At 41.4% G+C, this 23276-nt stretch overlaps 1 protein-coding gene across 1 annotated transcript in view; it reads left to right on the top strand.

Annotated features, from left to right (window-relative positions):
- Nucleotides 1-23276, top strand: part of LOC136573072 (fibrillin-2-like) — a 192601-nt gene that overhangs the window by 154523 nt on the left and 14802 nt on the right. The window contains exons 39-59 of the mRNA XM_066574226.1: nucleotides 32-157; nucleotides 386-511; nucleotides 1531-1680; nucleotides 3034-3105; nucleotides 3190-3315; nucleotides 3683-3808; nucleotides 3936-4061; nucleotides 4151-4267; nucleotides 4841-4969; nucleotides 6271-6390; nucleotides 7109-7234; nucleotides 11412-11564; nucleotides 14083-14148; nucleotides 15526-15651; nucleotides 16241-16360; nucleotides 16634-16753; nucleotides 19851-19982; nucleotides 20277-20402; nucleotides 20629-20835; nucleotides 21971-22096; nucleotides 22186-22308. Of these exons, the coding sequence (XP_066430323.1) occupies nucleotides 32-157; nucleotides 386-511; nucleotides 1531-1680; nucleotides 3034-3105; nucleotides 3190-3315; nucleotides 3683-3808; nucleotides 3936-4061; nucleotides 4151-4267; nucleotides 4841-4969; nucleotides 6271-6390; nucleotides 7109-7234; nucleotides 11412-11564; nucleotides 14083-14148; nucleotides 15526-15651; nucleotides 16241-16360; nucleotides 16634-16753; nucleotides 19851-19982; nucleotides 20277-20402; nucleotides 20629-20835; nucleotides 21971-22096; nucleotides 22186-22308 (2643 nt within the window). The remainder of the gene's footprint in view (nucleotides 1-31; nucleotides 158-385; nucleotides 512-1530; nucleotides 1681-3033; nucleotides 3106-3189; nucleotides 3316-3682; nucleotides 3809-3935; nucleotides 4062-4150; nucleotides 4268-4840; nucleotides 4970-6270; nucleotides 6391-7108; nucleotides 7235-11411; nucleotides 11565-14082; nucleotides 14149-15525; nucleotides 15652-16240; nucleotides 16361-16633; nucleotides 16754-19850; nucleotides 19983-20276; nucleotides 20403-20628; nucleotides 20836-21970; nucleotides 22097-22185; nucleotides 22309-23276) is intronic.

The following is a 23276-nucleotide window of genomic DNA, read 5'->3' as shown; positions in this document are numbered from 1 at the left end:
TTATACATGGAATATTTCCTTCTTATTACAGATATTGATGAGTGCCAAGAACTACCTGGTTTGTGTCAAGGAGGGAACTGTGTGAACACCTTTGGAAGCTTCCAATGCGAGTGCCCACTTGGCTACTACCTGAATGAGGAGACCCGCATCTGTGAAGGTAATGGTGCTGAGGATGGGTCCCATACCAAGAAAGGATATCATCCACACTAAGGAAGTAATAGAGGCTAATACTTTATAAAATATCCTAGCGGACCTTGGTGTGAAGACATGCGGAAAATAAAGATTGAAGGGAGAAGGATACAAACTCATCACAATGATGTATCAGTGCATTTACGTTTACATCTTAAGATATAATGCAACTTAAATGTATTCTTCCTGTTTTCAGATATTGATGAGTGCTCCACCCACATTGGCATCTGCGGCCCTGGTACCTGCTATAACACATTGGGGAACTACACATGCGTTTGCCCACCAGAGTACATGCAAGTCAATGGGGGCAACAACTGTATGGGTATGTATGTTCTAATCCAAAGCCACCCACTGCGCATTACTGCTGTGCTATTCTTGTTGTATTAACAATATACCATCATACATAATATAATATACACTAATTGCCACAAACCATCTAGAAGTTGTCGAAATCTAATGACCATTTCTCTGTGTGATTATAACGTTGATTTAAGTAAGTGATTATAATATCAGAGCAAAAGAATCATTTGTTGTGGAGAACTGACCATTATAGGGAAGCTCTAGTACCCTATTGTACCGCCTCTAGCTTAGATACAAGATGTGATACGGGTAGGCATGGAAGCTCTAGTACTCTGTTGTACAGCCTATAGCTTGGATACAAGATGTGATACGGGCAGGCATGGAGGCTCTAGTACTCTGTTGTACCACCTCTAGGTATCTAGCTTGGATACAAGATGTGATACAGGGAGCATGGAGGCTCTAGTACCCTGTTGTACTGCCTCTAACTTGGATACAAGATGTGATACAGGTAGGCATGGAGGCTCTAGTACCCTGTTGTACCACCTCTAGCTTGGATACAAGATGTGATATGGGAAGCATGGAGGCTCTAGTATTCTGTTGTACCGCCTCTAACTTGGATGCAAGATGTGATACGGGTCGGCATAGAGGCTCCAGTGCCCTGTTGTACTGCCTCTATATTAGATACAAGATGTGATACGGGTCGGCATAGAGGCTCTAGTACCCTGTTGTACCGCCTCTAGCTTGGATACAAAATGAGATACAGGCGGGCATGGAGACTCTAGTACTCTGTTGTATCGTCTCTAGCTTGGATACAAGATTTGATACGGGTGGGAATGGAGGTTCTAGTACCCTGTTGTACCGCCTCTAGCTTGGATACAAGATCTGATACGGGCAGGCATGGAGTAACACACACACTGGATATGACAGGACAAGCTTTGCACAGTGCATCTACATAAGACAAAACATGTATGACCTTTATGGAGGGGACCAGGATGGTGTTCTGGGCCATTACACTAACAGCATATTTGTCCTTGAATCCAGACATGAGAAAGAGCGTGTGTTACCGAAACTACAACAACACGTGTGAGAATGAGCTGTCAACCAACATGACGAAGAAAATGTGCTGCTGCTCCTACAATATTGGCAAAGCCTGGAACAAACCGTGTGAACCGTGTCCGGTCCCCGCGAGTAGTAAGTATTACATGCCCTCCTTCTGCCTTGTGCCAATGTACATACTGATCGTCTTTGGGCTGATGACCAGGTTGGATGATTCCTGATACAAGATGTCCAGTCAAGTATCTGTAACCCTTCCACTTATATTCTGTATCAGACTGATAATGTTTGTATATTATGTTTTATATCTCAGGGGGTTCGTTATCAGGCGTGAATACATGGAGTTTAATATGATGACCAGGATGTAATATGACTTCATGTAATCCAGGGGTGTCAAACTCATTTTCACCGGGGGGCCACATCAGCATTATAGTTGCCTTTAAAGGGCAGTTTATAAGGACTCATTCACACCGGCGTGTTCTGCGCGTTATATAGACATGGGCGTGTTTTTGTCCCGTTATCTGGCCATAATAATTACAGCTGCATAACAGGACAAAACAAAATCATTGATTCTAATGGTTTCGTTTTCACTAGCGGGATTCTCACCCATTAATAGTACAAGCGAGAAAAGATCGGGCAGGACCTATCTTCCTGACGTTTTTTTCAAAATCCTGTGCTTTGAACGGCCCAAAAAGGAAGAAAAAAAAACCTGTTCATGCACAACTACGCTCCGTAGCGGCAAGTATAGTTGCGCATATGGGCGTGTGAAGCTGCCCTAAACCCCACTGATTTGCTCTGGGGTATTCAGACATGTATTTTTCACATTTGTGAAAAAAAAAATCACAGCATGTCCAACTTTCATCCATATTATAGACCAAATTGCCCATTAAAGTCAATGAGATTGCGTAAATATGCAGAGAATACGCATGATATATGCGTAAGCACTGCGTATTTACACAAAAAGGCAAGAGAAATCTATAGGACCTTCCTTTTTTTGCGCACGTGAAAAGCAGAGTTAATATGCATACAAAAAAAAATGCAAGAAGATCAAAATAAGCAGTTTAAGTCTGAAAACGCTGCGTATTTCATGTACCGAAACTGCATCCGACCCTGTGAATGGCTGTGGAGCTCAATGCACTATGATGTTTCTACCCTTCCACCTCTTTAGCACTGAGCTCCCTAACTTGGAGGGTGAGTAAGGTGCCCAGGTAGGGTTGGAAGAGCTGTGCCCCATCCTGTGATCGGTGTGGAGGTGCGCCGTGGCTCAGAATCCCAGATGGCACCCAGTCCCTGTGCCGGCCCCGCCCCCTCTTCCAAGCACTGGCTGCATCCTCCGGGGAAAGTAGAGTGTTGGTCCTTCTGTGTCCAGACCTCATTGCAGGCAACATAAAATGACGTGGAGGGCCAGATTCGTGCTGCGGGCCTTGAGGTTGACATATGTGATATAACTTATATTCTGTGTTCTAAAACTGAATATTTTTGTCTTTCCAGCTGAATACCAAATTCTGTGTGGAAATCAGGCACCTGGATTTATTATTGACATCCGCACTGGCAAGCCTATGGGTACGAGTTCCGCCTTTCCAGAACACAACATTATACTGATAAAATGATAGGCGATCCTTATACATCTATGTATTTACTCCACAGATATTGATGAGTGCAGTGAAATCCCTGCCATCTGCACCAATGGAGTATGCATCAACCAGATCGGAAGCTTCCGATGCGAATGTCCAATGGGATTCAGCTACAACAACATCCTTCTCATTTGTGAAGGTTTGCTATGTTCCTTCTAAGGCCGGTTTCACATTTGCATTGGAACCTCCAGTTGGAGGCCCGCCACAGTCCTGGCTCAAAATACCGCATTGCTTTTTCTTCCGTCCGAAAGCCGGGCAGCTGAGCGGAAACAGAACCGATTCCATTATGGTCAGTGAGGTCTATCTGGCACTGTTTGGTTCCAGAGTCGGAGCCCTTCGTTTGGGGGGATTCCCCTTTCCTGCTCCCTAAATGGAAGAGGAAAGCGGAACCCCTAACACAGATGTGAAACCACCCTAATTCTCTACCCATCATTCATAGCAACACAAAATCTGTATTGCCTTTCATTATGTGTATAAATGTATCACTGTCTTTGCTCCATTGACAGACATTGATGAGTGCAGCAGTGGAGAGAACCTGTGCCAGATAAATGCAGATTGCATCAATATCCCGGGCTCATATCGTTGTGAATGTTCCAGTGGATACAAGCTGTCGCCCAGCGGGGCTTGTGTAGGTTAGTATACATTTACACATTCTTACTCCATCAATTTCCTTTGCTTATTTAGCATTATAGAAAACATCTATATTCTGTCCTTTGGATAGTTACAATAAGGCTAAAAATGTCCTCTTTTTTTCTGTAGGCCGTAATGAATGCAATGAAATTCCCAATGTCTGTAGCCATGGAACATGCGTGGACACAACCGGAAGCTACATCTGTATCTGTCACAATGGCTTCAAGGCAACTGCAGACCAAACCATGTGCATGGGTACGTGGGCACTCTTTAAGTTCTGGCAGGTGAAGAACCAAATTCCACATAGATTGATCATCTCATTCTGTATTATTTCTACATTGTAGACATCGATGAGTGTGATCGTCAGCCTTGTGGCAATGGGACCTGCAAGAACACTGTTGGATCCTATAACTGCCTTTGCTTCCCTGGCTTCGAACTAACGCACAACAATGACTGCATGGGTAAGGCATCGCTCGACAATGTTTGCTTACTCAACATACAGAAAAGATTTATAGAGAAACAAGAAAAATAAACTACATAAGAAGAACCTGCCTATGCAATCAACTTATGCAGTAAAGCTAGGGCTACACGGTGATTTGGGCCATGACGGGGCTTATGTGACTAAAGATTACTTAAGGGAGCCAGGGTGCGAGTTAGAGTTTGCCACGACTGCTATTGGCATCGACGTACGACTTACACTGGGACTCCACTGAATTCAGTGTGATCTGTCACCCTCATCACAGCCAAGATCACCGTGTAGCCTGAGCCGAGTACTTATAGATGTACTATATGAGTTTCCCTAATTCTTAAATAGACCTTTTGAGAACCATTCAGAATTTGTATTGTATGTAGTAACAGAAAAAATACTTATCTAGACGTTGTGGACATTTGAGTGGTAAGAACATATACAGAGTATGTATATAAAAGAGTATATATATATATGCAATCTATATACGCAGTCTATGTAAATTCACTGGTAGATGGCGGCAGAGTTTGTAGCTTACTTACCCTTCAATGGTTCTTCATTCTTACAGACATAGACGAATGTTCCTCCCTTGTGGGACAAGTTTGCAGAAACGGCCAATGCATTAACAATATCGGCTCATTCCAATGTTTGTGCCAGGAAGGCTATGAAATAACTCCTGATGGAAAGAACTGTGTGGGTAAGTGTGTGGACACTGGATACATTACATCTGCTTGAAGCTTTCACATTCACTTTCTTTGCATGCTTAACATGTCCTATAATTGGATATACTGTATAACGCCTATAGCCTTAGGGGGGTTCTGGTAAAGTGCTGCTTTACATCCATATACTTCCTAAATATTGAATATGAGAGGGATGGATATATGTGACACTTGAGAGGTTTTCCAAGGCTAACATACTGATGACTGATCCTCAAGGAAGATAAATTAGTGAAGATGATAAAAATACAATGTTAAAGGGGTTGTCCCGCGAAAGCAAGTGGGGTTCAGCACTTCTGTATGGCCATATTAATGCACTTTGTAATGTACATCATGCATTAATTATGAGCCATACAGAAGTTATTCACTTACCTGTTCCGTTGCTAGCGTCCTCGTCTCCATGGTGCCGTCTAATTTCAGCGTCTAATCGCCCGATTAGACGTGCTTGCGCAGTCCGGTCTTCTCCTTTCTGAATGGGGCCGCTCGTGCCGGAGAGCTGCTCCTCGTAGCTCCGCCCCGTCACGTGTGCCGATTCCAGCCAATCAGGAGGCTGGAATCGACAATGGAACGCACAGAGCCCACGGTGCACCATAGGAGAAGACCTGCGGTCCACCGTGGGTGAAGATCCCGGCGGCCATCTTCGCAAGGTAAGTAAGAAGTCACCGGAGCGCGGTGATTCGGGTAAGTACTATCCGGTTTTTTTTTAAACCCCTGCATCGGGTTTGTCTCGCGCCGAACGGGGGGGCTATTGAAAAAAAAAGAAAAACGTTTCGGCGCGGGACAACCCCTTTAAGTTCAGTCACATAAACAAGATGGAGCATTTGCCATCTTTACAAAACAGGGGCTCACTGTAGAGTATCAGGGGGTCTATTTTTTTGTCATGGCTGTGACTGATACCTCACAAGTGTCCCTCTTTTAGAGTGACAGTCTATCGTTTCTTGAGCTGACAGACCATCCGTCTAATCAAGGACACAACTACATCAGCTGCCCCACACATTTATTGGGCCCTCAATGCCTATCGCCTGAACAGCGCCCGGGGCACATGCCCCACCTATGCCTCCCAACACTTGTTATGTCATTTCTTTTTGACCATCCAAAAAGTTTACATTTTTGACAGCATAAATATAACACATTACTAACAAGAAAGACAAAAGTAATCAGTTTGCAGTTTAGAAGCTGAAAATCCCAGAATCTGTAAAGTTTCTCCAAATCACTTAGCACAATAAAGATGAGGCCGAAGAATGTTGCTGATGCTGTATGTTTTTTCTGCATTGTTTTTCAGATATTAACGAGTGCATTAGTCTGCCTGGAACCTGCTCTCCTGGTACGTGCCAGAATCTGGAAGGATCCTTCCGCTGCATCTGCCCTCCAGGATATGCTGTGCAGAATGATAACTGTATTGGTAAGTCCAGTGCTGTATACACAGTAGAGACATGTAGGGTCAGACATATAGAACTGTCTGAAAAGAAAAACTGTCTTGTGGCTCGTTCACTGGAGCGTATTTGTGCAACCTGTTACGTGGGCACATTTTGCACAGCTTATACTGCGCGCAAATTTTGCAAACATATTATGCAGTGGATAGAACCCATTGACTTCAATGGGTTAATTCAGATGAGTGTATTTTTTCACAGGTTGTGCGATCATGTGAAAAAATATGCGACCTGACCTATCTTGTGGGCATTTGCGCACTGCAAGAGCCCATTTCAATGGGCTTTAGTAAATGCATGCAATATATGCCGGAAACATGCATATTTTTGTGCATATGTGCACAAAATCAATGTGGTTTTGTGCGGGGTTTTTTTTGCGCGCAAATGCTATGCATTTGTACATGAATATATGTGAGAGCGGATGAAACTCCAGCATATTTGTGCAGCCGAAATCTACTTATGCCCATGTCAGCCTGGCCTAAGTCACCCCAGCAACCAATCAGAGCTCAGCTTTCATTTTGCCAGAGCAGAATGCAGAATGAAAGCTGCACTATGATTGGTTGCTGGGGTCAATTAAGACAGTGCTACTTTTAGACAGTTCCATAGACCCCCCCCCATACTGTGGTATGAGTGTCCTTTATGTATATGTTAGAATACTTAGAGATTCTTGCTCACAGGATGTTTCTTCCACAGATATTAATGAATGTGATGATGAGCCAAATATCTGCCTGTTTGGGACCTGCACGAACACCGCCGGAAGCTTCCAGTGTATTTGTCCCCCCGAATTTGTCCTATCAGACAACGGCCGTCGTTGCTTTGGTGAGTGCAGTTTGTTGATTGTAAAGATTTCGCTCTGCAGTCTGTATTCTGCATGTATCGTATCCGACATGGGTCAAGAGGGGTGTCGGGTCTCCTTAAGGAGAGCACCCAGAAAGTGTGTGGTGACACCTAGAGGGTGAGGGGGTCAGGGGATGGTCGTCCCCAAGGAGAGTGCCCAAAAGGGTGTGGGGACACCTAGAAGGTGAGTGAGGAGACTTATAAGGCCATGCTAGCATCTCTGGGTAATTTATGCAAATAAGAAAGATGGGAAAATACCTCTGCAGCGCCACCTATTGGATGACAGCATTCCTTCAAAACAATGTGACAATGAATGGGAATAGGAAGCCAGAGAACCATGCGCAGGCCTCTCACGAGCTAAGTCAGAAACCTACTGCACACTGATGAGGGGCAACCCCCCCCCCCCCCGAAACAGCTGCCTGTGTATGGATTCTGGCTTCCTATTCCCAATCATTTTTAAGGCTTGTTAGAAAGTCACATTGATTTGAAGGAATGCTGCCACCCAATAGGTGGTGCTGCTGAGGTATTTTTCCATCTTCCTTATTGTCGTGAACAGATCTCCGGATCAGAGTTTTTTTGTATTTACAGTAGTAAATCTCCAACCCTTATCCATATTGTTTTAGCCCCAAATTTGTGGGGTGATTATTTTTTTAAATTTCTCTTTATAAGGGTTGGAGCTCCATTTTTCTGACAGGGAGCCAGGTGGGGTATGTCTTTATACTTACCTGCTCGAACGATCCAGCAGTGTCCCTCTCTGAAGTTGGTGTGCAGCATAAAAATCTGACTGTTTTTAGAGTCCATGTGTGTGCTGTCCTATACAAGTCTATGGGAGAACGCACGGACAGTCAGATTTATGTGACGAGCGCGATCTTCAGCGGCGGGCACAGCAGGAAACCGGGAGCAACTGAGTATAAAAAAGATACCCGCCTCCCTGTCACCTCCCCTAACAGCACCATAAGTTACAGTGCTGGGGGGACATGACAAGTTCCCTTTAAAAAAAGATGTAATGAAAAAAGGTTAATTAACCCCTTAGTGACGGAGCTTTTTTGTTTTTTTCCATTGTTGTTTTTTCCTACTCCCTTTTAAAAAATCGTAGCTCCTTTATTTATCCATCGACGTCACTGTACGAGGGCTTGTTTTTTGTGGGATGAGTTGTATTTTTCAATGGCACTATTTATTGTACCATATAATTTACTGAAAAACTTTTTAAAAATTCTTAGCGGAGAGAAATGCAAAAAGACCCACATTCCACCATTTTTCGGTGCGTCCTGTTTCTACAGAACACAAATTGCAACAAAAATGGCCTGATATTTGTATTCTATGGGTCAGTACGATTGCTACGATACCAAACTTGTATAGTATTTTTTTTGCTGTAGTACTTTTATTTATTTTTTTAAGATATTTAATTTTTTTCAATTATTTTCTGCGGTCATTTTGTGCGCGCAATACCTTTTTTATTTTTTCGTCGGCGTAGTTGACCAAGGGCTCATTTTTTGCGGGATGTCCTGAAGTTTCCAATAGTATCAATTTGGAATACATATGACTTTTTGATCGCTTTTTATTGCGTTTTTTCTGGGAGACAGGGTAACTAAAAAAGTGTATTTCTGGCGTTCTTTATTTTTTTTTTTCAGACGACGTTCACCGTGCAGGAAAAATAATGCACTACTTTGATAGATCGGACTTTTACGGACGCGGCGATACCAAATACATATTTTTATTTTATGATTTTGATTTTTTAATAATAGATATGGCAAAAGGGGGGTGATTTAAACTTTTTTAACAATTAAAAAAACTTTATTGATTTTTTTTTTTACATTACTTTGAAGTCCCCCTGGGGGACTTTAACATGCGATGCTTTGATCGCTCCTACAGTATGACGTAATGCTATAGCATTACGTCATACTGCTTTTTTACAGGCAGTCTTTCAAGCCACCCTGTGTGGATGGCTTGATATGCAGTCTGCTAAGGCAGCCCTGGGGCCATTCATTAGGCCCCCGGCTGCCATGACACCTGCACGGCTCCCCCGATCTCACCGCTGGGGGGCCGTGCGGGACCCCCGAACAGCGTTTGGGGGATTTAAATGCCGCTGTCAGAATTGACAGCGGCATTTAAAGGGTTAATAGCCGCAATCGGCCGAATGCAGCTATTGCTCGCAGGTGTCAGCTGTAATAAACAGCTGATGCCTGCGCTGTATGGAGGGAGATAGCGCCGCTACCTCCCTCCATACACGTCCTGCAACAGCAGGACGTAGTTTTACGATAGGGCTGTCACTAAGGGGTTAAATGTTAAAGATATAAAACAAAAAATGAAGTTAAAAACTAACAAAAGTCCTCATCCTATTCATTATGTAAAAAAACCCTAAACAATGAAAAAAATAAACACACGTTACTTAGTATCACCACATCCATGACTCCTCCCAAAAAATGGAATAAATGTGATGAAAATGTCATATGTACCCGAGAACGGTCCCAAGAAAATGAAAAAACAATCCCTCACGGAGCTCCACTGATGGAAAGATTGAAATGTTATATGTGTCAGAATATGGCGACACAGAGCAAAAAATAGTTTTTATTTTTTAAGAATGATGAAGCACAACGAAAACAATATATATTTGGCATTGTTGTTACTGACCAGAGGAATACATTTGTCGTCTTTACTGCACCGTAAATGCTGTAAAAACTAAACCCCAAAATGCAATCCCTAAAGCATCATACAGAACATTAGGGGCCAATAAGGCTCTTTTACACGAGCGTATGCGTATTTGCACGCACATTTTGCAGAATGAACAATGCTTTTTTGAGCGCGCATCGGCATATTTTACTATACTGTTTGCGCCCACAAGACATGTTTATTAGCTTGCGGCAAAAAAATACACACCGATTGAAATGGCTAATTAGTCTTAATGAGTTCCAGATGTGTTCTTTTTCCAGCGGAATTATGCAGCATATCACAGACCTCCTTGCATATTACGCGTGCATTTGCACACTCCCCATTGACTTCTACGGGGATCTTTGATAAGCAAATATGCAGAAAAATAAACATGAGAGTAGGTTGCATTACATTTCTTTTTTACCTTTCTCCTAAGGCCTATTTACACACAACGATTATCGCTCAAAATTCATTCATGAGACCAAAAATGAGCGATAATCATTACTTGTAAACGCTGACATAAACCTTTTTGTCTCAACGATGATTTCAAGATGAACTTAAAATCCATCCTACAGCCAGAGAGAGATAAAGTGTCTCTCAACAGACCGCATGCTGTGTTCTCAGCGGGAGCCGGAGATTACATTGTAACCTGCCGGCAGCCCCGATGAGAACAATGCAGCTGTTTGCACAGCTTGGCATGTGATTAGTTACATACTTATGTGTCCATTAATACTTTATCATCTTATTTTGCATGTAAATGGGCCTCCAGGATCTTTTTGCATAAAGTCAATTAACACTTTATGCAAAAACATCACTAAAACTTTCAATCTTTCAATTGTTTGAAAGATTATATTTGCGTGTAAATGGGCCTTTATACTGGGAGTTATTAAATATAATAAAAGTGCTAATTACTTTTGTAACCTCATCACCTACTGATATACTATTCATATAAGTGATAGATTACATTTAACTATGGATTCCTATAGATTTTCATAATGTTATAAGTAACAATCTTACAAGTGTCACTGTGTCTTGTATATAAGTATCACTGAGTCTTGTATATAAGTGTCACTGAGTCTTGTATATAAGTATCACTGAGTCTTGTACATAAGTGTCACTGAGTCTTGTATATAAGTGTCACTGAGTCTTGAATATATATATTGCTGAGTCTTGTATATAAGTGTCACTGAGTCTTGTATATAAGTATCACTGAGTCTTGTACATAAGTGTCACTGAGTCTTGTATATAAGTGTCACTGAGTCTTGAATATATATATTGCTGAGTCTTGTATATAAGTATCACTGAGTCTTGTATATAAGTATCACTGAGTCTTGAATATAAGTATCACTGAGTCTTGTATATAAGTGTCACTGAGTCTTGTATATAAGTGTCACTGAGTCTTGTATATAAGTATCACTGAGTCTTGTATATAAGTGTCACTGAGTCTTGTATATAAGTGTCACTGAGTCTTGTATATAAGTGTCACTGAGTCTTGTGTATTTCTTACCAGACACCCGTCAGAGTTTCTGCTTTACTCGATTTGATAATGGAAAATGCTCCGTTCCTAAAGCCTTCAACACCACAAAAGCAAAATGCTGCTGCAGCACGATGCCCGGCGAGGGCTGGGGGGATCCTTGCGAGCTGTGCCCACAGGAGTCAAGTGGTAAGACCCAGAATGTAGAGACATAAAAACAGTAGTGATCTAGTCAATACTAAGACTTTGAAAAAAAACAAATACTATGCAAAGTAGTAGACCAGCAGGGGTTTAAAAAAGTTTTTAAAGAGGTTGAAAAAAGTTGGCTGCTTTTTTTTTCCCCTAAAACAGCGCCACACTTGTCCATGGGTTGTGTGTGGTATTGCAGCTCATTGCCAATTACTCCTATAGAGCTGAGATGCAATTCCAGGCAGAACGCATGGTTGAGGCAGGGACAGGTGAGGCACTGTTTTCAGAAGAGCAATGTTTCTGTGATCCGAAACAACCCCTTTAAATAAAGGGAACCTGTCACCTCCAAACAGTAACTAAGTTATAGAGCTGTTCAGGTAAGGTGCTGGGGAGCCGTGGTAAGCATTTTTATCCTCACCCGCTCCTCCATTCTGTCTGCTGCTGAAGTCTGTGCACAATCCAAAAATCGGACTCTTTTTTTTCAATGTTGTGCCCATGGACTCCCATAGAAGTCTATTGGGGAGCGCATGTGCAGCGGTTTGAAAAGAGTCAGATTTTCAGATGTTGCACAGACTTCAGCAGCATACTCCATGGCAACAGGGGAGTGGGTGAGGATAAAAAACACTTACCACGGCTCCCCAGCAGCTTCCTCAAACAGCACTATAACTTAGTTTGTGGCGTTGTTCGCAGGTGACACGCAGTGATGTTCATTGTATGACAGGAATCAAGTTGTTATAGGAAACATTTTTTTGTTTGAGATTTGGCAATTTTTTAAATTTTCCATATATGTTAAATAAAAGAAAAGCCTGCAGTCTTGTTTTACATCGACCTGTCGACCTCCTAGTAGACCGACACTACCCGTTCTCAGGAGATCACCTCTCAGTACTCACATCAATATCACAGCCACACAATCTTTTTGATTAGGCTTCGTGCTTTAACCCTTTCCAATCCAATTTGTATCCTGGTTTTCCTAGGGGTCTTACTCTTTTTCTGCCGTTATACAACAGCGCTATATGCTGGCTAAGGCCAGTACTGCATGAGGTAACACGTTGGATAGGCTCCAACAGCAGAGAGGCTGGCAATATACAGTAAGAGAACCCCGACGGACGTCTTCAACATCGGAGCTGTACAACCTTAAATCATAATGTCTTCAGAAGTCAGACAGTGGATTAGAAAGGGTTAAGGCCGGTTTCAGACAAGCATATTTTAGCTCTGTGTTTAGTCCGTGTATTGTGGACTGTAATACAGAGTTAAGGTAAATCTATCCACATGGCCGTATTTTTCATGGCAGTTTTTTAAAAACGCAGCATGACCTAGTTTTTGTGCGTTTGTCTCCATATCGCTATTCTTCTTTATTGGGCAAATACAGATTAGTCATCCAAGAAATGATCAAATGTTTGTCCATCAGGTGATCACATTTTAATGTGGCACAAAAAATCATCGTTGTCATTGATGTCAAATGTGAATGGGGACTGCTGACAATGATGATGATTTATGGGGAACGACCAACTGCACAAACAATTGTTCATCCATCGAAGAGTCTAAATAGGTCTGTGTGAAGGTCAGGTAGATGAGCGCTCATCATCGCTGTGAAGTCTATTAATGCAGATTGACCCATAGACTTCTATTAGGCCTTATTCACACAAGCAGTTTTACGCGGCTATTTAGCGGGGATAAAACATCGGCCAATAACCGTGACCATATGAAGCACTGGATTCCAATGCACTTATTCACATCGGCAATTTTGGTCGCGTGAAAAAAATCGCAGCGTCAAAACGTCAAATCCAAAACCAAAAATGGTCGCTGATTATTCACGCTGACCTATCTTTTGATGAAAAATGCTGGCGGCTCCCATAAACTCCTATGGAAGCTGAAAAAAAGGAGGGGGAGGGAAAAGGAGTTTAGCAGCATCCGATGCTCAGAAACTAAGACAGCTGGCTCTATTTACGCATTGGAAGTGATTCTAAGGATTTCTGCTGAGGGAATTCCATGCTACAGTGTATTTTTCATGCGATATGCCTTTGTGAACGGATGAGAAAACGCTAATTAATCTCACGACTCGATCATGGCTATTCTTCACCGATGTGATTCTTGCCCCTGTTTTGGCTGGCATAAAATCGCATCGCCTCTGTGAATGAGACCTTATAAAGTTGGAGACAGACAACACAGGATGCACCATTGACATTAGGTGATTAGCACAGCATGCCTCCTCCTCCTCTCTGCATATCCCAAAAACCTTTCCACAATGCTCTCTCATAGAAGAAAACAGATCATTTTCTGACTGAGGTTATTTATATCAGCGTGGCTGCTGTAGAGCAAATCTTTCAACTGCTTTCAAATGGCCAGGCAAGATGTCTACCTATAATGATGTACAAAAAATAAAATAAAACCAGAAAATAACAGATTAGAAGAAAAAAAATATGTATGAGTATATAGATTTAATTGGTAAAAATGTAGGTTGTACATTCCATGTAATATTGACTAGATATATTTAATGGTATATCTTCTCATCTTCTAGTGGCTTTCCGGGAGCTCTGTCCGTACGGCCATGGCTCTATTCAGGACAGAACAGACACCAGAGAAGGTAGAAGTCCTGCTCTTTGGGCAGTTCCTGCTATAATTATGTTGACTTATGCCTTTTGTTCTCATTGGAATCAATTAGAGATGAGCGAGTATACTCGCTAAGGCACTACTCGCTCGAGTAATGTGCCTTAGACGAGTATCTCCCTGCTCATCCCTAAAGATTCAGGGGCCGGTAGGGGGCGGGGAGCGGCGGGGGAGAGCGGGGAGGAACGAAGGGGAGATCTCTCTCCCCCCCCCCCCGCTCCCCGCCGCAACTCACCTGTCAGCCGCGGCGGCCCCCGAATCTTTAGGGACGAGCGGGGAGATACTCGGCTAAGGCACATTACTCGAGCGAGTAGTGCCTTAGCGAGTATACTCGCTCATCTCTAGAATCAATCCTTTTTTTCTGATGGATCCATTTTAATGGGCTGAAAAAGAAGCCAAACAGATCTTGACAGATCCCATGGTCTGTGGTATTCTACATGTCAAATACAATGTACACCTGATAGAACAGAGCGTAAATGGCGCCAACGCATGGCACAGTAATCCTATTCAGAAATCAATGACTGAGTGAAAAGGGTTGTCTCATCAAGACCCAAGATTTTTTGGCTTTTCATTTCCGGCCCTGCTTTCCAATAGCAATAACTTTTTGAAATTGGAAAGAAAATATAGTTGTGCCATTTCGATTTTACAGTGTTCATTGGTGTAAACTGTGGCCCAATGGAACGCCCTTAATTTATTGCATGGGTAAAAATGGTATCACTTTATATTGTGAATCGGATCGACTATTGTGATATCAAATATACATAGTTTTTTTTTCATTTTGTAATAATTTAAAACTATATTTAAAAAGGCAAATGTTTTTAAAAATAGCTTTTTTTGCCATATTCTGACACCCATAACTTTTATTTTCTTCATCAGTTGGGCTGTACTTGTTTTTCATGGAGCGAAATGGAAGCAAAGCCAGCGCCTTCATTTCCTCAACTGATGACAATGTCCAGTGCATAGTAATGGACAGTGGGCCAGACGATCAATGGATCGAGGGGGGTCATGAATCCCCAGAGGATAGGTCATCACTTGAAATGAGCCTAGACAAGACCTTTAATAGGTATCCTTACATGGCAGCCCTGGGAGCCTTCACTAGGCCCTGTGCTACCATGGCAGCCTATTAGCATCCCACAGTCATGTGATGGGGAAACTAATGGGTCAATGGTGGAGGCTTCTCCCAGCTTACTATGTAGATAGAGTAAGCAACATTGACCATTGCATCTAAGTAGTTAAATGATCAGAATTAGCTATAACTGTGTCTGTCAGCTGTTGAGAACAGCCGATATCTGGTGGGTATGGATGTCCTAAAAATATATAATTTATAAACTGTTTCTTTCTGCTCTTTGTTTAGATGTTAATGAATGTGCTGAGAGTCCTGGAACTTGTGCCAATGGGATCTGTATTAATACCGATGGCTCTTTCCGCTGTGAATGTCCATTTGGATATAACCTTGACTTCACAGGAGTTAACTGTGTAGGTGAGTACATTGAAAGGAACATATTTTTTGTGGAAATAGCCCTGTATTAGAATTTCAAGTTTTCCTTTATCCTGTGTATAGGGGATAACTTGCTAATCGGTAGCGTTTTCACTGCTCAGACCCTCACTGATCTCAAGAACAAGGGTCCCATTTCTCCACGTCCTCCTCACTGCAGAGTCACTCCCCACAGAGAGGTGGAGAAGGACTGGTCACGCAGGCGCACCAGCACGCCATTCACTTTCGATGGGTGTCGCTAGGGTATTTCTGTCAGCCCCAATGAAATGAATGGAGCACTGACCATGCATATGCGGCCAGCTCTCTATTCAGAGTGATGTTCACTTCCGGGGAAAAAAGCGACAGTGACGAGAGCAGGACATGGGAGTACTGTCCTAATGATTGATTGGGTCTCAGCTGTGAGAACCCCACTCATCAGACAGTGAATGGGGAATAACTTGAAATTTTGGTACAATTTTGAAATTTTGGTAAAACCACTTTAACGTTTTGGAGATGTTGAGTAGAATAGGCTACACACTTATGAGAAACAGAACATAGAAATGAATGAGTAATGTCCATTTAACTTATTTTATAGACACGGATGAGTGCTCCATCGGAAATCCTTGCGGCAATGGAACATGTACTAATGTGGTTGGAGGGTTTGAATGTGCCTGTGATGACGGCTTTGAACCTGGATCTATGATGACTTGTGAAGGTAAAAGTAACAAAACCATAAACACAGTACATTTGAGTTAGAAAATGCATAGAAAACCTTTCACAGATAGGACAAGAAAGCCTACATCAAAGGATTGTACAAATTTAAGAGGAAAACACATTAGCGGAATTCAAGGTACTAGAAGAATTATGTTGAGATTATACTGTTTCCTAAAATAGGAGAACTGGAGATAAAGGTGAAGAGGATTTACATTTGATACTTGCATATATTGTATTGTTTGCTAACATAAACTTTTCTTACTGATATTTTCAGATATCAATGAGTGCACAAACCCCCTGCTGTGTGCTTTCCGTTGTATAAATACTTATGGATCATATGAATGCACATGTCCTTCTGGCTACACCCTGAGAGAGGATCGCCGAATGTGCAAAGGTATGAAAACATCTAGAGAAACATTTGGTCCACATTTTTTTGCTTCATTTACCCATGATAATCCAAGTGTTAGATGCATATGAAGTTTTACAAAGTTTAATCTAATAGTTACCCAAAGTCCCCCTAGGACTTTAAAAATGGGACTGTATAGTCTACAGTGTGACTATAGAGGGAGCTGTTATTAGAAAAGCTTTAGCTATGGTTAGAACGCAGCTAAATTTGATTTCAAAACAAGACCAAAATTGTCATTCTAGCTGCATTCTAACTGAAGTTAGAGCAAGTTGAAGTAAGAGCTTCATGTAATTGCTCACTTCAACCTGTGTGAAGGAGAAGGGGACCTGCGGAGGACATGCTAATAGGCTGTAAGGAGAGAACTCTGTGTAATCTTCCTCCTGTCTCTCTATGGTTTCAAATGACCCCAGGGAGGGGTAACACTGACATTTGATCATTTTGATAGTGTTATCATACCCCTTATCAATCAGAGAGCATATTTGTCTTTTTTTTTTTTTAAAAAAGGAGTGAATATATGAATTATTGATAATAAATATCTAATTATTTAATCACTCCACTGCAACTAATTAGGTCATTTATTGACTCTGTGACCAGCCATTTAACCCCTCAGATGCTGTGGTTAATGCTCACTGCAGCACCTAAGTGGCTTTAAAGAAATCAAATTACTGAAAAAAAGTATGATTGGTGTCTCCACATCCATAGCAACCTTTATTATAAATAGTACAGTATTATTTATCTTGAACGGAAAACACCATAAAAAGAAAACTGAAAACAATACTCGAATAGCCATTTTCTTCCTTTCCGGAAAGGATAGGGACAAGGAGTAAAAGGCCATTTAGATGCAACGATTATGATTTAAAAGTTGGCTTTTGAGTAATAATCGTTAAGTGTAAATGCGTGTCCATCATGCATTTTTCGTTACCTATTGGTTCATCATTGTCTTTCAGTCCACTTAAAATCCATTGTTCGACAGATCCCTGTTCGTTTGTTTTAAATTACATTCGTTTAGCCGTTCAACGATTTGATGGACGTGTTTAATTGTTTGGCGCGGCGTACATTCAGCCGTCTAAAGAGAGAGCAATTGGTTGTTGGGAGGACAAAGCTTTGATTTTTAACACGCCCACCATTGGCCATGCCGTTGTGATGTACCCTGCAAGCAGCAACCAAGACCATAAAAAAATTAATTTGCCATTTTAAACGCACGTGCTAATGTCTCGGATTCACGGATTATTTTTATTTAGGCTCACAGATTTCGGGGTTTTTTTTCCAACTTTTTACCAATTAAAATTATTAGTCACCCCACAAAAAATAACCCCTCATGCAGCTACAGCAATGGAAAAACAGAAATGTTTCCTATAGAAACAAACTTTGCAAAATACAAGGTAGGTAAATTCAATAATTCCCTACATTGAAAAAAAAAACACTGCTGGAGGTAGCCAAGTTCAAGCGCTCGGCTAATTCCAGCAGTCCCATTGAAATGAACAGAGCTGCAGCATGCATGCGCAGCCACCGCTGCAATCATATGGGGGACTTTGGGATCTGGCAATGGATAGGATTCCCAACAGTCAGATTCCCATAAATCTACCAGCTTGTTAGTTTGTAAGGGGGATAAGTAGTTTGTCAAATGGTCCTACTGTTAGAATATATTTGAAGAGATGACATAGTAGAATAAATTTCTGTTAGAAAAGCAACGTAAACACTATTGATTAGTGAATAGAGGGTAATGTCAAATGTAATGTGTATGAAAAAAAAATAAAAAGTTAAAAGGGCTTAAAATTAATAAAAAATTGAGTACTCACCTATCCCGGCCACTCCCTGTCCATGGCTGCAGCCCTGATGCCATCACATGCTGTGCATTGTCTACATAACCACTCAGCCACTCCCAGGCTTCAGCGGACATAGAAGAACTACCAAGAGTTTGTCGCAAGTGTCAGAGATAGTAGTGATATATAGAACGAGACTCTGTTTGTATCCAAAGATCGCTCAGTAAAGAGACCGTACTTGATTCAGCAAAAACTGACAAGCTGATAGAGTCTTGCCAAGATTCCAGAGTCTCTGTTGCTGAGTGTTCCGGATTCTATTGTCAAAGTATTTGAAACTCCACTAAAACATTCGGAAGCTCTATGTAACTTAAAATGACTATACTGTTGATCCCATATGCAATCTGAAGTGACAGTGCCATTAATCCCATTAGGCAGCTTAAAGTGATGGTACCACTTACTCAGCAGTCTAGTGAAGATTGTTGGTATTTGCCACTTCATGTCTTAATACTCCAGCACAGTGGGGCACTCCCACAAGTTTATACCTGTGCAGCGGATGGGTTACAACTTGAAAATACATCAAGTTACCGGAATACCCTTTTAAGGCAAAAACTAGTTGTCACAAAGGAGTTGAAACGTTTTTAATACACTTAAGTAATGTGCCAACTATATTAACTTAAGACATAAATTCAAAATCTGGCCCAAAAAAGGGGTTTTCCAATTTTAATGGGATTGTTGAGGAGGAAGGGGGGGGGGGTTAAAGGATTTGTTTGGTTTAGAGTAAAATCAAATCGTCTGTTAGTGCATTCTGTGTAAATGGAGTAGACTTCACCATTCATTAGGCGGAGTAGACAGCTGCTACAGAGACCGTCTCCATTTGGACAAGCCAACGCATCGGTACTTTACACGGATGGCTTGTTGATTTCAATGGGTACAAAGTAATGCTTCATTTCCCCCGTGGCGGTGCTGCAGAAAACTCATACACTTATTGAATAGCTCACTCACTGCTGATTGATGGGGGTCCCAGCAGCAGGTCATTCAGTGATCAGCTTATTGTTGGAAGACCCTCCTAACAAAAAGAGATCTATAGTGGACAGCTCCTTTAAGGTACACATTTCGTTGTCTGTTTTAGCTCTTCTGCTATTGTTGTCCTACATCAATATATAATAGAGAGACTAAAACATAAACTGCACATTCAGCTGAAACATCATTAATATGGACTCCGGGATTTTATATAAACTTGACAGTTCTGTTAACTCCAAGTTAGTCTAGACTTATGATGGAGGACAGAAAGTCTATAAGAACGGTATATTTGTGCGTTGCAGATCTGGATGAATGTGCAGAAGGGCTTCATGACTGTGAATCCAAAGGCATGATGTGCAAGAACCTGATTGGTACATTCATGTGTATTTGCCCACCTGGCATGCAGAGGCGCCCGGATGGCGAAGGATGCATGGGTGAGTCATAGCATCACACTCAGATATAGATTGTCTATGTACAGTATGTAGAGATCATGTCTTTATGTAACCTTTCTAGAACTCCTCTCATTCTCCCGCGTTTCTGTTTTATATGAGGATTGTAAAGACATACTTGTTAACATCCTAATAATTAATTTGATGTTTTCGATGTGGTTTATTTACTTTGTTATTCATGTTTCATTAACCCTATGAACAACCGCCAAATCCTATGTTTATTCTTCTGTATAAAAATGTCCATTAAGTGAGATTTCCTGCAATCATGTATCAAACCAGATGAAAATGAATGTCGTACAAAGCCTGGTATCTGCCCCAATGGACGCTGTGTAAACACCATTGGAAGCTACAGATGTGATTGCAATGATGGGTTCCAGGTCAGCGCTTCTGGAACAGAATGCATTGGTGAGTAATACTAGTATCATATCATTCATTACATATCAGGCTGTTTTTATCTTTTAGCATTGACTTTTCCATAACCGATCTAACTTTACATACTTCGTAGCAGACAATGTTTAACATGAAATGTTATCGGCCAACAATATTATATGTTGCATTATGTACATTGTACTTCTTCAGCCGAGCTGACAATATTGCTGTGCTGATTAGGGATGTTAATTTTCACATCTAGACACCCGTCAAGGATCTTGTTTCACTGAGGTTCTACAGACAATGTGCCAGCTTTCATCTACTAATCGAGTCATGGTTACCAAATCTGAGTGCTGCTGCAACGGAGGCCGTGGCTGGGGCAACCAGTGTGAATTGTGTCCCCTTTCCGGAACTGCGGCTTACAAAAAGATGTGCCCACATGGTCCTGGCTTCACCACTGATGGAAGAGGTACGGTGACATTCAAAGGGAATGTGTCATCAAAAAATGAGCTATTGTTTAAATCAAGTTTCCATGTTAAACTTGTTTTTAAAACATTTTTAGTAATAAATTTAAAATTTTGGTGTCATGAACTATGTTAAAAAAATAAAAATCCTAAAATCCTGCAGTTTTAGGGTGACTACCCCCCAAAGTTTTTTTCACTGCGAAATTTGCAGTGTTTTTTTTTCTGCAGGGGTCTATGGGACTTGTAATGTTAAAATCGCGATTTTGCGGTAAATTGCGATTTTGCGTGATCGCTATTTTAACATTACAAGTCCCATAGACCGCTGCAGAAAAAATACGCTGCGAATTTCACAGTGAAAAAAAACTGTAGTGGGTAGTCACCCTCATACTGACCACTAAGCCTAATAGGCCGACATTTTAAGTTTTGTGGAGAGAACTTTTCAGCAGTCGTCTCATTATCATCACAGGTAGGATTACAATGGCCGGTAACACCTATCTAACACAGATCCACCATTCACAGTAGGTGATGTCACATGTCACCTCCTCCCCCTCCCTGCAGCATGACTTGTGCACATATCACAGAGCGTTTGTAGAACACTGTTCTATAGAAGTCAATCAGTCTACTGACCATGCCTATTGTGTAAATGTTTCATGAGTTTTGTTGTAAAGCCTATCTCTAAATACTGTTAACTGCAGCTCAGACAAGATGGCCGCCCCCAGTCATGTAATAAATTATCTACAATCAGAAATCAGCCATGTAATAAATCATCTACAATGTGAAAAATGGAAAATGTTTCACTGTCTGATTTTAAGTAGTAAAAAATATGTGATACCTTCCTTTAAAGAACTAATTAACAATGAAATGGCTACCCATTATCATTTATCGCCTACCCATTCACACATTACTTGGCCTTCTCCTTAGACAGTATTCATGCAGGCACACAGCCGCTCCCTTCATTAAATGGGACGTGGGGGTTGCCATTCTTATGATCCCTGGAGTTCCCCAGCCATCAGACCCCCAGTAATCATACATTTAACACCCATTCTGTAGACAGGTGATACATGATTGTGGTGGGATGACCCTTTTAAAGTTTTCATGTGACTGTTCACAATATACTAATGCTCCAACTTCCTTCCTTAGATATTGATGAATGCAGAGTTCTACCCAACCTATGCAAAAACGGCCAGTGCATAAACACCATTGGGTCTTTCCGCTGCCATTGTAATTTGGGCTACACTACAGACTTCAGTGGGACCACGTGTGTTGGTAAGAGACAGAAATATATCATTCCTGTGGACATACTGCTATAGTATACAATAAATGCATTACATTTGATCATTTGCCTTTCTCTGCAGATTTGGATGAATGTGCCCAGTCTCCCAAACCCTGCAACTTCATATGTAAGAATACAGAGGGCAGCTACCAGTGTTCATGCCCTAGAGGGTACCTTCTACAAGAAGATGGCAAGACATGTAAAGGTATAGTAAACCTTTTTATCTGGAGGTCCAACAGTTTGGTCAATGCAGATAATAGGGACACAGTTATCATGTATTTTCTAAAGATATTGGCGATTATTGCCCAAAAGAATCGCTGAAAACAGCAAATTCGGGTGATAATCGTAATGTAGAAAAGCAGCCGCCGTCAGTGGACTGAGTGAGAAATTGCTGACTTGTCAGCCCATGTGAAGCGACTGTCGGCCCATGTAAACAGAAGTCGTTCATCTATAAATGACTGCCTTATTGATGAGAATGGAGGTGAGCGGTCTCTGTTCTCTGAACAACTATCGTGAAAAAGCACATGGGTGACAGTCACTGGAACGGCTGTAGGTTACTTATGTAACGGACAGTCATCTTATGTAAAGATGACTTTAGTTTAACAAATATAACAGAATCCTCTGCAAGTCTATTACTGAAGCAAATAGTTGAAGCAACAAATCACAATGAGTTAATTATTATAGAGGACTTTATAACTATCCAGCTATAAACTGGGAAGCCAAAACCTGCAGATCTCATAAAGGTAATAAGTTTCTGTCAGTTACTAAAGATAATTACTTTACCCCACTTGTACAGGACCAGACTAGGGGACTTTGGACTTAATATTAACCAACAGACCAGACAGAATAATAGGGGTATAGATTGGAGGCACCTGGGAAATAGTGACCATACTCTAATACATTCCAATTTGTCTTTCAAAAGGGAGTTTTCTTAGGAAGCTACGAAAATACTAAATTTTGGGAAGGCCAAGTTAAACCAGCACAGAGATGCCCTAAAACTTATTGACTTGGATAATGTCCTAAAAAATAAGAAAAGACTTAGTATTAGGAGAAAACCAATGTAGCTTAATAAAGATGTAAAGGCAGGGGGCAGTATTGGAGAGGTTAACGTTACTAGTGAGGTACCACAGGGGTAGGTTTTGGGCCCTATTCTTTTTAATATATTTATTAATG

This window comes from Eleutherodactylus coqui, chromosome 7 (genome assembly GCF_035609145.1).
Source record: "Eleutherodactylus coqui strain aEleCoq1 chromosome 7, aEleCoq1.hap1, whole genome shotgun sequence".
Taxonomy (NCBI): Eukaryota; Metazoa; Chordata; class Amphibia; order Anura; family Eleutherodactylidae; genus Eleutherodactylus; species Eleutherodactylus coqui.
The sequence above is the reverse complement of the archived record's forward strand: the minus strand, read 5'-3'. Positions and strand labels throughout refer to the sequence as shown.